Source organism: Lathyrus oleraceus, chromosome 3, assembly GCF_024323335.1.
Source record: "Lathyrus oleraceus cultivar Zhongwan6 chromosome 3, CAAS_Psat_ZW6_1.0, whole genome shotgun sequence".
In the NCBI taxonomy this organism is placed as follows: Eukaryota; Viridiplantae; Streptophyta; class Magnoliopsida; order Fabales; family Fabaceae; genus Lathyrus; species Lathyrus oleraceus.
In genome coordinates, this window is record NC_066581.1 from 388,189,828 (window position 1) to 388,209,848 (window position 20,021).

The 20,021-nt window shown below is 30.6% G+C and overlaps 1 protein-coding gene and 1 long non-coding RNA gene across 7 annotated transcripts; both read right to left on the bottom strand.

The window, feature by feature from the left end:
- Positions 1–449: 449 nt before the first annotated feature.
- Positions 450–2,913, bottom strand: LOC127131391 (uncharacterized). Its single transcript, XM_051060316.1, has 5 exons — positions 2,831–2,913; positions 2,501–2,747; positions 1,765–1,887; positions 1,620–1,713; positions 450–979 (listed from the first exon to the last, which is right to left on the bottom strand). The coding sequence occupies exons 1-5, from the start codon at positions 2,911–2,913 to the stop codon at positions 450–452; spliced, it is 1,077 nt and encodes a 358-aa protein (XP_050916273.1).
- A 44-nt stretch (positions 2,914–2,957) lies between these two features.
- On the bottom strand, positions 2,958–18,608 carry LOC127129306 (uncharacterized). 6 transcript variants are annotated; one of them, XR_007806291.1, is made up of 3 exons: positions 9,703–9,736; positions 8,981–9,609; positions 2,958–2,991 (listed from the first exon to the last, which is right to left on the bottom strand). It is a non-coding gene; the product is annotated as an uncharacterized LOC127129306 (long non-coding RNA). The 6 variants fall into 6 exon arrangements; XR_007806289.1 differs by lacking the exon at positions 2,958–2,991 and adding an exon at positions 5,913–5,946; XR_007806288.1 differs by lacking the exons at positions 2,958–2,991; positions 9,703–9,736 and adding exons at positions 8,871–8,904; positions 18,575–18,608.
- Positions 18,609–20,021: the final 1,413 nt, after the last annotated feature.

Sequence of the window (20,021 nt, forward strand, 5' to 3'; positions counted from 1 at the left end):
AATATTAACCTTCATAATAAATGATTATTTAACCAAAATACATAAACCATGTAAAAGAAATACCAGAACCTCATTTGTTTTAAAATATAGTAATGAATACTACCAAATGTTGAAATTAATTGCAATTGATACAATAAGGTTTAATGCAACAAAAAATATTGAAATAAAAGGTTCACAATTTTAGTTAAAATTGTGAGAAATAAGTCCAGCAACAAAAATGATTTAACTTCGTACAATTCTTTGATCCTTAAAAAACTGGGTTTATACAAAACCTGTCCGCAACCTTTTAGGAAGTGATGATTCATTACCATGTAAAAAACAATTACATCCATATAAACAAATGTTAAAACATAATGTATATTTTATACAACTCATTCAATAAAATTCTAATAATAAACAATGACATGTTGATATAATATAACTAATGAAAAACTTACGTTCTATAAGTTTTAAAAAACTTCTTTGAACACGACGTTTGTTGTAGAATTCAATGGATGGTTATCCTTGTCATGGATTAATATCTTAAGCCCTTTTTTGCTTTTGACCCTTGATATTGCAACATATAGTTGACCATGACTAAATACACTTCTAGGCAAATACAATCCAACATAATCCAATGACTGACCTTGAGATTTGTTAATTGTCATAGCATAACATATAGTTATGGGAAATTGCATTCTAGTCATTTTGAATGGCCACGGAGATTGTGTTGGAGTCATATCCATTCTTGGAATATAGATAACCCCTCCAATATTCTTTCCAGATATAATCTTTGCCTCGATAACGTGGTTTGCCAATCTTGTAACTATAAGCCTTGTTCCATTGCAGAGACCTTCAGGTTGATCAATGTTTCGAAGCAACATAATAGGGGTCCCAATCTTCAATTTAATCTTGTGGCGAATACTGAGAACCACCAGACTAATTAGAAAGAGATTTTGCAGATTGAGTAGGCTTCTCCTTCTGTTCATTAGTAGGCAACCTATAGAAATAAGATTGTTTTTGAAATTAAAAATTATGTATAATAATCTGAATATAAATAAATAAATAAAATCCATACTTAGACATAAAATCTTGAATTTCAGGGATGTCTTCATTTATCAACAATTTGGAACCACTCCATGCATTTGACACTGTAAATTGTATAATTAATATAAAAATTATTGAACGTATAATGAAAAATACAAATCAGCTATGTATTTATAAAGTCTGATAGTGTAATACCTTGGCCATCTTTTACCATTGCATGAGTGAGCAGAATTACAATAGCTCCATTGTTTTTAGGATCATTGTAGTAAGCCAAAAATTTTGATCCATAGATTTCCCATAAATTGCAATTTATGCAATTACCCCTATTTTGCAATATAAATAAACAATATTATATGATGGGATTCAGTGATGCAAAATATATAAATTTATCAAACACATAAGTTATGAAAACAATGCGCATTACTTCAAATCTTTCAGAACAACAGAAACAACAACTTTCTTCCCCGGAGTGTTGGATTGGATATGGTTTATCTCACTAACAGCACCAATAATATCTACATTAAAGTAAGGTTCATTATTGAATGTGTTTGCAAATATATAAGTTATATAAGTTATAATAGAATTTAAATTACCTTCCAGTCTATCGGTTTTGCATTTGCCTTGAAGTATCTCACCAAAATCTTTAAAGAAATATCCTTTAGGTGGAATATTTTGAAGTTCGATTGCCTTCATTATGGTACCACCAAGAAGCACAATTTTTTTTGAATGATCACATACCTTCCACTGAAAATCATTGTTATAGACACTGCCATTGTTTATAATGCAGGTCATATTCTCCTTAATGACCTCTTTCCATTTCAGTAAATGGTCATGACGAATAAGGACCTGAATCCGATCACCCTAACAAAATAAAAATAATCTTCTGTTTCTATGTCATACAAAAAAGCATTTTGTTGTAATTACTAACTATCATACAAAAATCTATACTTAAAAAAAGAAAAGCAATTTACCAAGGAATCCATAACAATCATCTCCAAATGTTCAATACCCTTATTATTCACAACACTCCAAACATCCATTATTCGAACAGCAAGACGCCAAGTTTCTTTTGAGTCATTGATGTCTTTCACAGAATCAACCTTTCTACTCATTTTCACTGGAAAAAAAATCAAAAATTAATGTAACTGCAAATTTAGATGACTATAAAATTACAAACCTAATAACCTGGAAAAAAGAGAGTATATAAATTTGATAGAGGTGTGTGGCAAAATGCTGAAAAGGATCCAACCTTTGATGTTACACATATATAACATCGAATTGATTAGCAGCATTCTTGAAGAAGAAGGCGTGAAGACTGTTGTGTTCCCAAGGAAATTTTCGGCATGCAAGTAATAGGAAAAGGCGTTTTTTTATGTTGTCGAGGCAAATTTATTAAATTGTAAAATGGTAGAGTTAGTTAAAATGGTATAATATTGTCAGTGGTTTTGGAATATAATGTCTCTTTTTTTTGCACTATAATGTCTCTTTTTTCTGCAGTGTCGACATCTCCAACAATTAAAGCAGCTACTTCGGATACAGTTGGTTGATTATATATCCTTCCATCATTTCTTCGTTCAGATATTAAACGAAGTTTTAAATCAGAAACACCTTCTTCACAAAGCCTGTCCCTTGCCATGCGAAATGATTGTGCATGAACATTATGTTCATATAACATTTCAGATAGTTTTCTCACAATATTAACATCAACTCCACTTTTTGACCTATAATGAAAAGAGTTGAAACAGTTTATTGCAAGTTTCTTAAATAAATAAATTTAAAGTTTGGAAAATAATAGATATCTAACCTGAATCCATGCATTCTGTTTTCAATTTCATTCTCAGTGTCATAAACATATAGTTGTGCAAATCGTGGATTTTGACCTGGCATCGGTAACATGCTTACTGCGGAAGTTTCCAAATTTTCTTTGTTAGGGACCAACTTTGCATATTCAGTTTTAGACTGATTCTGCACATTGAAACATCGAATATTTATTATACTTGTTAAATGTTTAAATAATACATGAATTAAGTGAATATTATACGTCTTCTACTATGTAGTCATTTTCAATCTCTTTAACAAAGGCTTCATCATCACAAAGCTTCCAAACAGACGCTTGGGAAAACGTTGGCTGCACCTTAACTCTAAAAGCCATTTTCTTATTCAACAGCATTTCAAGCTCATCAGGATAAACCATTGGATCATCTTCTCCATTCTAATGGAAAAATAAAATATCAACCATGAGTGATAATCTGAACTTTACAACTCGATAAACTATTAACATTTTAACTTATGTATAACAATGTACCTCCACCATAGAGTTATGCATAAATTCAGCAGTCATTCCAAGTATAGCAGCACATTCGGAATCCCAGAATACAAATTGATATTTTGATTCACCATTGCTAACATATATCTCAATCTCGTACCTATAGTATTTTAAACGAAGAAAATAATATGATTAATAACAAATCCATTACCAAATTTATTTGCAATTCATCTAGATTATATGTACCTTGGTATAGGCTGTTCGACTTTTTGCCCACATGAACATTCATAAGCTTTTTCAGGATTAGGTGCCTTCGAAGAACACCTTGTGCAGCCATAATAAAACCATCCATACTTTGAGACAGCAAATTTCAATGTGGTTGCTACAGTAACACATAAAGTTTCCTAAAAGCAAATAAAAAATGATATTAATTTCAAAAAGCAAACAATATAATTGTAATAGTAAAGATAAATTCGGCTCTATAGTATTCAACTTACATGTTTGATTTTCCAGAACTGACTTAAGGACATAAATTTCGCATTATGAACAAACCTTTCTACTGGCGAATACTGAGAACCACAAGACCAATTAGAAAGAGATTTTGCAGATTGAGTAGGCTTCTCCTTCTGTTCATTAGTAGGCAACATATAGAAATAAGATTGTTTTTGAAATTAAAAATTATGTATAATAATCTGAATATAAATAAATAAATAAAATCCATACTTAGACATAAAATCTTGAATTTCAGGGATGTCTTCATTTATCAACAATTTGGAACCACTCCATGCATTTGACACTGTAAATTGTATAATTAATATAAAAATTATTGAACGTATAATGAAAAATACAAATCAGCTATGTATTTATAAAGTCTGATAGTGTAATACCTTGGCCATCTTTTACCATTGCATGAGTAAGCAGAATTACAATAGCTCCATTATTTTTAGGATCATTGTAGTAAGCCAAAAATTTGATCCATAGATTTCCCATAAATTGCAATTTATGCAATTACCCCTATTTTGCAATATAAATAAACAATATTATATGATGAGATTCAGTGATGCAAAATATATAAATTTATCAAACACATAAGTTATGAAAACAATGCGCATTACTTCAAATCTTTCAGAACAACAGAAACAACAACTTTCTTCCCCGGAGTGTTGGATTGGATATGGTTTATCTCACTAACAGCACCAATAATATCTACATTAAAGTAAGGTTCATTATTGAATGTGTTTGCAAATATATAAGTTATATAAGTTATAATAGAATTTAAATTACCTTCCAGTCTATCGGTTTTGCATTTGCCTTGAAGTATCTCACCAAAATCTTTAAAGAAATATCCTTTAGGTGGAATATTTTGAAGTTCGATTGCCTTCATTGTGGTACCACCAAGAAGAACAATTTTTTTTGAATGATCACATACCTTCCACTGAAAATCATTGTTATAGACACTGCCATTGTTTATAATGCAGGTCATATTCTCCTTAATGACCTCTTTCCATTTCAGTAAATGGTTATGACGAATAAGGACCTGAATCCGATCACCCTAACAAAATAAAATAATCTTCTGTTTATATGTTATACAAAAAAGCATTTTGTTGTAATTACTAACTATCATACAAAAATCTATACTTAAAAAAAGAAAAGCAATTTACCAAGGAATCCATAACAATCATCTCCAAATGTTCAATACCCTTATTATTCACAACACTCCAAACATCCATTATTCGAACAGCAAGACGCCAAGTTTCTTTTGAGTCATTGATGTCTTTCACAGAATCAACCTTTCTACTCATTTTCACTGAAAAAAAATCAAAAATTAATGTAACTGCAAATTTAGATGACTATAAAATTACAAACCTAATAACCTGGAAAAAAGAGAGTATATAAATTTGATAGAGGTGTGTGGCAAAATGCTGAAAAGGATCCAACCTTTGATGTTACACATATATAACATCGAATTGATTAGCAGCATTCTTGAAGAAGAAGGCGTGAAGACTGTTGTGTTCCCAAGGAAATTTTCGGCATGCAAGTAATAGGAAAAGGCGTTTTTTTATGTTGTCGAGGCAAATTTATTAAATTGTAAAATGGTAGAGTTAGTTAAAATGGTATAATATTGTCAGTGGTTTTGGAATATAATGTCTCTTTTTTTTGCACTATAATGTCTCTTTTTTCTGCAGTGTCGACATCTCCAACAATTAAAGCAGCTACTTCGGATACAGTTGGTTGATTATATATCCTTCCATCATTTCTTCGTTCAGATATTAAACGAAGTTTTAAATCAGAAACACCTTCTTCACAAAGCCTGTCCCTTGCCATGCGAAATGATTGTGCATGAACATTATGTTCATATAACATTTCAGATAGTTTTCTCACAATATTAACATCAACTCCACTTTTTGACCTATAATGAAAAGAGTTGAAACAGTTTATTGCAAGTTTCTTAAATAAATAAATTTAAAGTTTGGAAAATAATAGATATCTAACCTGAATCCATGCATTCTGTTTTCAATTTCATTCTCAGTGTCATAAACATATAGTTGTGCAAATCGTGGATTTTGACCTGGCATCGGTAACATGCTTACTGCGGAAGTTTCCAAATTTTCTTTGTTAGGGACCAACTTTGCATATTCAGTTTTAGACTGATTCTGCACATTGAAACATCGAATATTTATTATACTTGTTAAATGTTTAAATAATACATGAATTAAGTGAATATTATACGTCTTCTACTATGTAGTCATTTTCAATCTCTTTAACAAAGGCTTCATCATCACAAAGCTTCCAAACAGACGCTTGGGAAAACGTTGGCTGCACCTTAACTCTAAAAGCCATTTTCTTATTCAACAGCATTTCAAGCTCATCAGGATAAACCATTGGATCATCTTCTCCATTCTAATGGAAAAATAAAATATCAACCATGAGTGATAATCTGAACTTTACAACTCGATAAACTATTAACATTTTAACTTATGTATAACAATGTACCTCCACCATAGAGTTATGCATAAATTCAGCAGTCATTCCAAGTATAGCAGCACATTCGGAATCCCAGAATACAAATCGATATTTTGATTCACCATTGCTAACATATATCTCAATCTTGTACCTATAGTATTTTAAACGAAGAAAATAATATGATTAATAACAAATCCATTACCAAATTTATTTGCAATTCATCTAGATTATATGTACCTTGGTATAGGTTGTTCGACTTTTTGCCCACATGAACATTCATAAGCTTTTTCAGGATTAGGTGCCTTCGAAGAACACCTTGTGCAGCCATAATAAAACCATCCATACTTTGAGACAGCAAATTTCAATGTGGTTGCTACAGTAACACATAAAGTTTCCTAAAAGCAAATAAAAAATGATATTAATTTCAAAAAGCAAACAATATAATTGTAATAGTAAAGATAAATTCGGCTCTATAGTATTCAACTTACATGTTTGATTTTGCAGAACTGACTTAAGGACATAAATTTCGCATTATGAACAAACCTTTCTACTGGCGAATACTGAGAACCACAAGACCAATTAGAAAGAGATTTTGCAGATTGAGTAGGCTTCTCCTTCTGTTCATTAGTAGGCAACATATAGAAATAAGATTGTTTTTGAAATTAAAAATTACGTATAATAATCTGAATATAAATAAATAAATAAAATCCATACTTAGACATAAAATCTTGAATTTCAGGGATGTCTTCATTTATCAACAATTTGGAACCACTCCATGCATTTGACACTGTAAATTGTATAATTAATATAAAAATTATGGAACGTATAATGAAAAATACAAATCAGCTATGTATTTATAAAGTCTGATAGTGTAATACCTTGGCCATCTTTTACCATTGCATGAGTAAGCAGAATTACAATAGCTCCATTATTTTTAGGATCATTGTAGTAAGCCAAAAATTTTGATCCATAGATTTCCCATAAATTGCAATTTATGCAATTACCCCTATTTTGCAATATAAATAAACAATATTATATGATGAGATTCAGTGATGCAAAATATATAAATTTATCAAACACATAAGTTATGAAAACAATGCGCATTACTTCAAATCTTTCAGAACAACAGAAACAACAACTTTCTTCCCGGAGTGTTGGATTGGATATGGTTTATCTCACTAACAGCACCAATAATATCTACATTAAAGTAAGGTTCATTATTGAATGTGTTTGCAAATATATAAGTTATATAAGTTATAATAGAATTTAAATTACCTTCCAGTCTATCGGTTTTGCATTTGCCTTGAAGTATCTCACCAAAATCTTTAAAGAAATATCCTTTAGGTGGAATATTTTGAAGTTCGATTGCCTTCATTGTGGTACCACCAAGAAGCACAATTTTTTTTGAATGATCACATACCTTCCACTGAAAATCATTGTTATAGACACTGCCATTGTTTATAATGCAGGTCATATTCTCCTTAATGACCTCTTTCCATTTCAGTAAATGGTTATGACGAATAAGGACCTGAATCCGATCACCCTAACAAAATAAAAATAATCTTCTGTTTATATGTTATACAAAAAAGCATTTTGTTGTAATTACTAACTATCATACAAAAATCTATACTTAAAAAAAGAAAAGCAATTTACCAAGGAATCCATAACAATCATCTCCAAATGTTCAATACCCTTATTATTCACAACACTCCAAACATCCATTATTCGAACAGCAAGACGCCAAGTTTCTTTTGAGTCATTGATGTCTTTCACAGAATCAACCTTTCTACTCATTTTCACTGAAAAAAAAAATCAAAAATTAATGTAACTGCAAATTTAGATGACTATAAAATTACAAACCTAATAACCTGGAAAAAAGAGAGTATATAAATTTGATAGAGGTGTGTGGCAAAATGCTGAAAAGGATCCAACCTTTGATGTTACACATATATAACATCGAATTGATTAGCAGCATTCTTGAAGAAGAAGGCGTGAAGACTGTTGTGTTCCCAAGGAAATTTTCGGCATGCAAGTAATAGGAAAAGGCGTTTTTTTATGTTGTCGAGGCAAATTTATTAAATTGTAAAATGGTAGAGTTAGTTAAAATGGTATAATATTGTCAGTGGTTTTGGAATATAATGTCTCTTTTTTTTGCACTATAATGTCTCTTTTTTCTGCAGTGTCGACATCTCCAACAATTAAAGCAGCTACTTCGGATACAGTTGGTTGATTATATATCCTTCCATCATTTCTTCGTTCAGATATTAAACGAAGTTTTAAATCAGAAACACCTTCTTCACAAAGCCTGTCCCTTGCCATGCGAAATGATTGTGCATGAACATTATGTTCATATAACATTTCAGATAGTTTTCTCACAATATTAACATCAACTCCACTTTTTGACCTATAATGAAAAGAGTTGAAACAGTTTATTGCAAGTTTCTTAAATAAATAAATTTAAAGTTTGGAAAATATTAGATATCTAACCTGAATCCATGCATTCTGTTTTCAATTTCATTCTCAGTGTCATAAACATATAGTTGTGCAAATCGTGGATTTTGACCTGGCATCGGTAACATGCTTACTGCGGAAGTTTCCAAATTTTCTTTGTTAGGGACCAACTTTGCATATTCAGTTTTAGACTGATTCTGCACATTGAAACATCGAATATTTATTATACTTGTTAAATGTTTAAATAATACATGAATTAAGTGAATATTATACGTCTTCTACTATGTAGTCATTTTCAATCTCTTTAACAAAGGCTTCATCATCACAAAGCTTCCAAACAGACGCTTGGGAAAACGTTGGCTGCACCTTAACTCTAAAAGCCATTTTCTTATTCAACAGCATTTCAAGCTCATCAGGATAAACCATTGGATCATCTTCTCCATTCTAATGGAAAAATAAAATATCAACCATGAGTGATAATCTGAACTTTACAACTCGATAAACTATTAACATTTTAACTTATGTATAACAATGTACCTCCACCATAGAGTTATGCATAAATTCAGCAGTCATTCCAAGTATAGCAGCACATTCGGAATCCCAGAATACAAATCGATATTTTGATTCACCATTGCTAACATATATCTCAATCTTGTACCTATAGTATTTTAAACGAAGAAAATAATATGATTAATAACAAATCCATTACCAAATTTATTTGCAATTCATCTAGATTATATGTACCTTGGTATAGGTTGTTCGACTTTTTGCCCACATGAACATTCATAAGCTTTTTCAGGATTAGGTGCCTTCGAAGAACACCTTGTGCAACCATAATAAAACCATCCATACTTTGAGACAGCAAATTTCAATGTGGTTGCTACAGTAACACATAAAGTTTCCTAAAAGCAAATAAAAAATGATATTAATTTCAAAAAGCAAACAATATAATTGTAATAGTAAAGATAAATTCGGCTCTATAGTATTCAACTTACATGTTTGATTTTGCAGAACTGACTTAAGGACATAAATTTCGCATTATGAACAAACCTTTCTACTGGCGAATACTGAGAACCACAAGACCAATTAGAAAGAGATTTTGCAGATTGAGTAGGCTTCTCCTTCTGTTCATTAGTAGGCAACATATAGAAATAAGATTGTTTTTGAAATTAAAAATTACGTATAATAATCTGAATATAAATAAATAAATAAAATCCATACTTAGACATAAAATCTTGAATTTCAGGGATGTCTTCATTTATCAACAATTTGGAACCACTCCATGCATTTGACACTGTAAATTGTATAATTAATATAAAAATTATTGAACGTATAATGAAAAATACAAATCAGCTATGTATTTATAAAGTCTGATAGTGTAATACCTTGGCCATCTTTTACCATTGCATGAGTAAGCAGAATTACAATAGCTCCATTATTTTTAGGATCATTGTAGTAAGCCAAAAATTTTGATCCATAGATTTCCCATAAATTGCAATTTATGCAATTACCCCTATTTTGCAATATAAATAAACAATATTATATGATGAGATTCAGTGATGCAAAATATATAAATTTATCAAACACATAAGTTATGAAAACAATGCGCATTACTTCAAATCTTTCAGAACAACAGAAACAACAACTTTCTTCCCCGGAGTGTTGGATTGGATATGGTTTATCTCACTAACAGCACCAATAATATCTACATTAAAGTAAGGTTCATTATTGAATGTGTTTGCAAATATATAAGTTATATAAGTTATAATAGAATTTAAATTACCTTCCAGTCTATCGGTTTTGCATTTGCCTTGAAGTATCTCACCAAAATCTTTAAAGAAATATCCTTTAGGTGGAATATTTTGAAGTTCGATTGCCTTCATTGTGGTACCACCAAGAAGCACAATTTTTTTTGAATGATCACATACCTTCCACTGAAAATCATTGTTATAGACACTGCCATTGTTTATAATGCAGGTCATATTCTCCTTAATGACCTCTTTCCATTTCAGTAAATGGTTATGACGAATAAGGACCTGAATCCGATCACCCTAACAAAATAAAAATAATCTTCTGTTTATATGTTATACAAAAAAGCATTTTGTTGTAATTACTAACTATCATACAAAAATCTATACTTAAAAAAAGAAAAGCAATTTACCAAGGAATCCATAACAATCATCTCCAAATGTTCAATACCCTTATTATTCACAACACTCCAAACATCCATTATTCGAACAGCAAGACGCCAAGTTTCTTTTGAGTCATTGATGTCTTTCACAGAATCAACCTTTCTACTCATTTTCACTGAAAAAAAAATCAAAAATTAATGTAACTGCAAATTTAGATGACTATAAAATTACAAACCTAATAACCTGGAAAAAAGAGAGTATACAAATTTGATAGAGGTGTGTGGCAAAATGCTGAAAAGGATCCAACCTTTGATGTTACACATATATAACATCGAATTGATTAGCAGCATTCTTGAAGAAGAAGGCGTGAAGACTGTTGTGTTCCCAAGGAAATTTTCGGCATGCAAGTAATAGGAAAAGGCGTTTTTTTATGTTGTCGAGGCAAATTTATTAAATTGTAAAATGGTAGAGTTAGTTAAAATGGTATAATATTGTCAGTGGTTTTGGAATATAATGTCTCTTTTTTTTGCACTATAATGTCTCTTTTTTCTGCAGTGTCGACATCTCCAACAATTAAAGCAGCTACTTCGGATACAGTTGGTTGATTATATATCCTTCCATCATTTCTTCGTTCAGATATTAAACGAAGTTTTAAATCAGAAACACCTTCTTCACAAAGCCTGTCCCTTGCCATGCGAAATGATTGTGCATGAACATTATGTTCATATAACATTTCAGATAGTTTTCTCACAATATTAACATCAACTCCACTTTTTGACCTATAATGAAAAGAGTTGAAACAGTTTATTGCAAGTTTCTTAAATAAATAAATTTAAAGTTTGGAAAATAATAGATATCTAACCTGAATCCATGCATTCTGTTTTCAATTTCATTCTCAGTGTCATAAACATATAGTTGTGCAAATCGTGGATTTTGACCTGGCATCGGTAACATGCTTACTGCGGAAGTTTCCAAATTTTCTTTGTTAGGGACCAACTTTGCATATTCAGTTTTAGACTGATTCTGCACATTGAAACATCGAATATTTATTATACTTGTTAAATGTTTAAATAATACATGAATTAAGTGAATATTATACGTCTTCTACTATGTAGTCATTTTCAATCTCTTTAACAAAGGCTTCATCATCACAAAGCTTCCAAACAGACGCTTGGGAAAACGTTGGCTGCACCTTAACTCTAAAAGCCATTTTCTTATTCAACAGCATTTCAAGCTCATCAGGATAAACCATTGGATCATCTTCTCCATTCTAATGGAAAAATAAAATATCAACCATGAGTGATAATCTAAACTTTACAACTCGATAAACTATTAACATTTTAACTTATGTATAACAATGTACCTCCACCATAGAGTTATGCATAAATTCAGCAGTCATTCCAAGTATAGCAGCACATTCGGAATCCCAGAATACAAATCGATATTTTGATTCACCATTGCTAACATATATCTCAATCTTGTACCTATAGTATTTTAAACGAAGAAAATAATATGATTAATAACAAATCCATTACCAAATTTATTTGCAATTCATCTAGATTATATGTACCTTGGTATAGGTTGTTCGACTTTTTGCCCACATGAACATTCATAAGCTTTTTCAGGATTAGGTGCCTTCGAAGAACACCTTGTGCAGCCATAATAAAACCATCCATACTTTGAGACAGCAAATTTCAATGTGGTTGCTACAGTAACACATAAAGTTTCCTAAAAGCAAATAAAAAATGATATTAATTTCAAAAAGCAAACAATATAATTGTAATAGTAAAGATAAATTCGGCTCTATAGTATTCAACTTACATGTTTGATTTTGCAGAACTGACTTAAGGACATAAATTTCGCATTATGAACAAACCTTTCTACTGGCGAATACTGAGAACCACAAGACCAATTAGAAAGAGATTTTGCAGATTGAGTAGGCTTCTCCTTCTGTTCATTAGTAGGCAACATATAGAAATAAGATTGTTTTTGAAATTAAAAATTACGTATAATAATCTGAATATAAATAAATAAATAAAATCCATACTTAGACATAAAATCTTGAATTTCAGGGATGTCTTCATTTATCAACAATTTGGAACCACTCCATGCATTTGACACTGTAAATTGTATAATTAATATAAAAATTATTGAACGTATAATGAAAAATACAAATCAGCTATGTATTTATAAAGTCTGATAGTGTAATACCTTGGCCATCTTTTACCATTGCATGAGTAAGCAGAATTACAATAGCTCCATTATTTTTAGGATCATTGTAGTAAGCCAAAAATTTTGATCCATAGATTTCCCATAAATTGCAATTTATGCAATTACCCCTATTTTGCAATATAAATAAACAATATTATATGATGAGATTCAGTGATGCAAAATATATAAATTTATCAAACACATAAGTTATGAAAACAATGCGCATTACTTCAAATCTTTCAGAACAACAGAAACAACAACTTTCTTCCCCGGAGTGTTGGATTGGATATGGTTTATCTCACTAACAGCACCAATAATATCTACATTAAAGTAAGGTTCATTATTGAATGTGTTTGCAAATATATAAGTTATATAAGTTATAATAGAATTTAAATTACCTTCCAGTCTATCGGTTTTGCATTTGCCTTGAAGTATCTCACCAAAATCTTTAAAGAAATATCCTTTAGGTGGAATATTTTGAAGTTCGATTGCCTTCATTGTGGTACCACCAAGAAGCACAATTTTTTTGAATGATCACATACCTTCCACTGAAAATCATTGTTATAGACACTGCCATTGTTTATAATGCAGGTCATATTCTCCTTAATGACCTCTTTCCATTTCAGTAAATGGTCATGACGAATAAGGACCTGAATCCGATCACCCTAAACAAATATAAAATAATCTTCTGTTTATATGTTATACAAAAAAGGATTTTGTTGTAATTACTAACTATCATACAAAAATCTATACTTAAAAAAAGAAAAGCAATTTACCAAGGAATCCATAACAATCATCTCCAAATGTTCAATACCCTTATTATTCACAACACTCCAAACATCCATTATTCGAACAGCAAGACGCCAAGTTTCTTTTGAGTCATTGATGTCTTTCACAGAATCAACCTTTCTACTCATTTTCACTGAAAAAAAAATCAAAAATTAATGTAACTGCAAATTTAGATGACTATAAAATTACAAACCTAATAACCTGGAAAAAAGAGAGTATATAAATTTGATAGAGGTGTGTGGCAAAATGCTGAAAAGGATCCAACCTTTGATGTTACACATATATAACATCGAATTGATTAGCAGCATTCTTGAAGAAGAAGGCGTGAAGACTGTTGTGTTCCCAAGGAAATTTTCGGCATGCAAGTAATAGGAAAAGGCGTTTTTTTATGTTATCGAGGCAAATTTATTAAATTGTAAAATGGTAGAGTTAGTTAAAATGGTATAATATTGTCAGTGGTTTTGGAATATAATGTCTCTTTTTTTTGCACTATAATGTCTCTTTTTTCTGCAGTGTCGACATCTCCAACAATTAAAGCAGCTACTTCGGATACAGTTGGTTGATTATATATCCTTCCATCATTTCTTCGTTCAGATATTAAACGAAGTTTTAAATCAGAAACACCTTCTTCACAAAGCCTGTCCCTTGCCATGCGAAATGATTGTGCATGAACATTATGTTCATATAACATTTCAGATAGTTTTCTCACAATATTAACATCAACTCCACTTTTTGACCTATAATGAAAAGAGTTGAAACAGTTTATTGCAAGTTTCTTAAATAAATAAATTTAAATTTTGGAAAATAATAGATATCTAACCTGAATCCATGCATTCTGTTTTCAATTTCATTCTCAGTGTCATAAACATATAGTTGTGCAAATCGTGGATTTTGACCTGGCATCGGTAACATGCTTACTGCGGAAGTTTCCAAATTTTCTTTGTTAGGGACCAACTTTGCATATTCAGTTTTAGACTGATTCTGCACATTGAAACATCGAATATTTATTATACTTGTTAAATGTTTAAATAATACATGAATTAAGTGAATATTATACGTCTTCTACTATGTAGTCATTTTCAATCTCTTTAACAAAGGCTTCATCATCACAAAGCTTCCAAACAGACGCTTGGGAAAACGTTGGCTGCACCTTAACTCTAAAAGCCATTTTCTTATTCAACAGCATTTCAAGCTCATCAGGATAAACCATTGGATCATCTTCTCCATTCTAATGGAAAAATAAAATATCAACCATGACTGATAATCTGAACTTTACAACTCGATAAACTATTAACATTTTAACTTATGTATAACAATGTACCTCCACCATAGAGTTATGCATAAATTCAGCAGTCATTCCAAGTATAGCAGCACATTCGGAATCCCAGAATACAAATCGATATTTTGATTCACCATTGCTAACATATATCTCAATCTTGTACCTATAGTATTTTAAACGAAGAAAATAATATGATTAATAACAAATCCATTACCAAATTTATTTGCAATTCATCTAGATTATATGTACCTTGGTATAGGTTGTTCGACTTTTTGCCCACATGAACATTCATAAGCTTTTTCAGGATTAGGTGCCTTCGAAGAACACCTTGTGCAGCCATAATAAAACCATCCATACTTTGAGACAGCAAATTTCAATGTGGTTGCTACAGTAACACATAAAGTTTCCTAAAAGCAAATAAAAAATGATATTAATTTCAAAAAGCAAACAATATAATTGTAATAGTAAAGATAAATTCGGCTCTATAGTATTCAACTTACATGTTTGATTTTGCAGAACTGACTTAAGGACATAAATTTCGCATTATGAACAAACCTTTCTACTGGCGAATACTGAGAACCACAAGACCAATTAGAAAGAGATTTTGCAGATTGAGTAGGCTTCTCCTTCTGTTCATTAGTAGGCAACATATAGAAATAAGATTGTTTTTGAAATTAAAAATTATGTATAATAATCTGAATATAAATAAATAAATAAAATCCATACTTAGACATAAAATCTTGAATTTCAGGGATGTCTTCATTTATCAACAATTTGGAACCACTCCATGCATTTGACACTGTAAATTGTATAATTAATATAAAAATTATTGAACGTATAATGAAAAATACAAATCAGCTATGTATTTATAAAGTCTGATAGTGTAATACCTTGGCCATCTTTTACCATTGCATGAGTAAGCAGAATTACAATAGCTCCATTATTTTTAGGATCATTGTAGTAAGCCAAAAATTTTGATCCATAGATTTCCCATAAATTGCAATTTATGCAATTACCCCTATTTTGCAATATAAATAAACAATATTATATGATGAGATTCAGTGATGCAAAATATATAAATTTATCAAACACATAAGTTATGAAAACAATGCGCATTACTTCAAATCTTTCAGAACAACAGAAACAACAACTTTCTTCCCCGGAGTGTTGGATTGGATATGGTTTATCTCACTAACAGCACCAATAATATCTACATTAAAGTAAGGTTCATTATTGAATGTGTTTGCAAATATATAAGTTATATAAGTTATAATAGAATTTAAATTACCTTCCAGTCTATCGGTTTTGCATTTGCCTTGAAGTATCTCACCAAAATCTTTAAAGAAATATCCTTTAGGTGGAATATTTTGAAGTTCGATTGCCTTCATTGTGGTACCACCAAGAAGCACAATTTTTTTGAATGATCACATACCTTCCACTGAAAATCATTGTTATAGACACTGCCATTGTTTATAATGCAGGTCATATTCTCCTTAATGACCTCTTTCCATTTCAGTAAATGGTTATGACGAATAAGGACCTGAATCCGATCACCCTAACAAAATAAAAATAATCTTCTGTTTATATGTTATACAAAAAAGCATTTTGTTGTAATTACTAACTATCATACAAAAATCTATACTTAAAAAAAGAAAAGCAATTTACCAAGGAATCCATAACAATCATCTCCAAATGTTCAATACCCTTATTATTCACAACACTCCAAACATCCATTATTCGAACAGCAAGACGCCAAGTTTCTTTTGAGTCATTGATGTCTTTCACAGAATCAACCTTTCTACTCATTTTCACTGAAAAAAAAATCAAAAATTAATGTAACTGCAAATTTAGATGACTATAAAATTACAAACCTAATAACCTGGAAAAAAGAGAGTATACAAATTTGATAGAGGTGTGTGGCAAAATGCTGAAAAGGATCCAACCTTTGATGTTACACATATATAACATCGAATTGATTAGCAGCATTCTTGAAGAAGAAGGCGTGAAGACTGTTGTGTTCCCAAGGAAATTTTCGGCATGCAAGTAATAGGAAAAGGCGTTTTTTTATGTTGTCGAGGCAAATTTATTAAATTGTAAAATGGTAGAGTTAGTTAAAATGGTATAATATTGTCAGTGGTTTTGGAATATAATGTCTCTTTTTTTGCACTATAATGTCTCTTTTTTCTGCAGTGTCGACATCTCCAACAATTAAAGCAGCTACTTCGGATACAGTTGGTTGATTATATATCCTTCCATCATTTCTTCGTTCAGATATTAAACGAAGTTTTAAATCAGAAACACCTTCTTCACAAAGCCTGTCCCTTGCCATGCGAAATGATTGTGCATGAACATTATGTTCATATAACATTTCAGATAGTTTTCTCACAATATTAACATCAACTCCACTTTTTGACCTATAATGAAAAGAGTTGAAACAGTTTATTGCAAGTTTCTTAAATAAATAAATTTAAAGTTTGGAAAATAATAGATATCTAACCTGAATCCATGCATTCTGTTTTCAATTTCATTCTCAGTGTCATAAACATATAGTTGTGCAAATCGTGGATTTTGACCTGGCATCGGTAACATGCTTACTGCGGAAGTTTCCAAATTTTCTTTGTTAGGGACCAACTTTGCATATTCAGTTTTAGACTGATTCTGCACATTGAAACATCGAATATTTATTATACTTGTTAAATGTTTAAATAATACATGAATTAAGTGAATATTATACGTCTTCTACTATGTAGTCATTTTCAATCTCTTTAACAAAGGCTTCATCATCACAAAGCTTCCAAACAGACGCTTGGGAAAACGTTGGCTGCACCTTAACTCTAAAAGTCATTTTCTTATTCAACAGCATTTCAAGCTCATCAGGATAAACCATTGGATCATCTTCTCCATTCTAATGGAAAAATAAAATATCAACCATGAGTGATAATCTGAACTTTACAACTCGATAAACTATTAACATTTTAACTTATGTATAACAATGTACCTCCACCATAGAGTTATGCATAAATTCAGCAGTCATTCCAAGTATAGCAGCACATTCGGAATCCCAGAATACAAATCGATATTTTGATTCACCATTGCTAACATATATCTCAATCTTGTACCTATAGTATTTTAAACGAAGAAAATAATATGATTAATAACAAATCCATTACCAAATTTATTTGCAATTCATCTAGATTATATGTACCTTGGTATAGGTTGTTCGACTTTTTGCCCACATGAACATTCATAAGCTTTTTCAGGATTAGGTGCCTTCGAAGAACACCTTGTGCAGCCATAATAAAACCATCCATACTTTGAGACAGCAAATTTCAATGTGGTTGCTACAGTAACACATAAAGTTTCCTAAAAGCAAATAAAAAATGATATTAATTTCAAAAAGCAAACAATATAATTGTAATAGTAAAGATAAATTCGGCTCTATAGTATTCAACTTACATGTTTGATTTTGCAGAACTGACTTAAGGACATAAATTTCGCATTATGAACAAACCTTTCTACTGGCGAATACTGAGAACCACAAGACCAATTAGAAAGAGATTTTGCAGATTGAGTAGGCTTCTCCTTCTGTTCATTAGTAGGCAACATATAGAAATAAGATTGTTTTTGAAATTAAAAATTACGTATAATAATCTGAATATAAATAAATAAATAAAATCCATACTTAGACATAAAATCTTGAATTTCAGGGATGTCTTCATTTATCAACAATTTGGAACCACTCCATGCATTTGACACTGTAAATTGTATAATTAATATAAAAATTATTGAACGTATAATGAAAAATACAAATCAGCTATGTATTTATAAAGTCTGATAGTGTAATACCTTGGCCATCTTTTACCATTGCATGAGTAAGCAGAATTACAATAGCTCCATTATTTTTAGGATCATTGTAGTAAGCCAAAAATTTTGATCCATAGATTTCCCATAAATTGCAATTTATGCAATTACCCCTATTTTGCAATATAAATAAACAATATTATATGATGAGATTCAGTGATGCAAAATATATAAATTTATCAAACACATAAGTTATGAAAACAATGCGCATTACTTCAAATCTTTCAGAACAACAGAAACAACAACTTTCTTCCCCGGAGTGTTGGATTGGATATGGTTTATCTCACTAACAGCACCAATAATATCTACATTAAAGTAAGGTTCATTATTGAATGTGTTTGCAAATATATAAGTTATATAAGTTATAATAGAATTTAAATTACCTTCCAGTCTATCGGTTTTGCATTTGCCTTGAAGTATCTCACCAAAATCTTTAAAGAAATATCCTTTAGGTGGAATATTTTGAAGTTCGATTGCCTTCATTGTGGTACCACCAAGAAGCACAATTTTTTTGAATGATCACATACCTTCCACTGAAAATCATTGTTATAGACACTGCCATTGTTTATAATGCATGTCATATTCTCCTTAATGACCTCTTTCCATTTCAGTAAATGGTCATGACGAATAAGGACCTGAATCCGATCACCCTAACAAAATAAAAATAATCTTCTGTTTATATGTTATACAAAAAAGCATTTTGTTGTAATTACTAACTATCATACAAAAATCTATACTTAAAAAAAGAAAAGCAATTTACCAAGGAATCCATAACAATCATCTCCAAATGTTCAATACCCTTATTATTCACAACACTCCAAACATCCATTATTCGAACAGCAAGACGCCAAGTTTCTTTTGAGTCATTGATGTCTTTCACAGAATCAACCTTTCTACTCATTTTCACTGGAAAAAAAATCAAAAATTAATGTAACTGCAAATTTAGATGACTATAAAATTACAAACCTAATAACCTGGAAAAAAGAGAGTATATAAATTTGATAGAGGTGTGTGGCAAAATGCTGAAAAGGATCCAACCTTT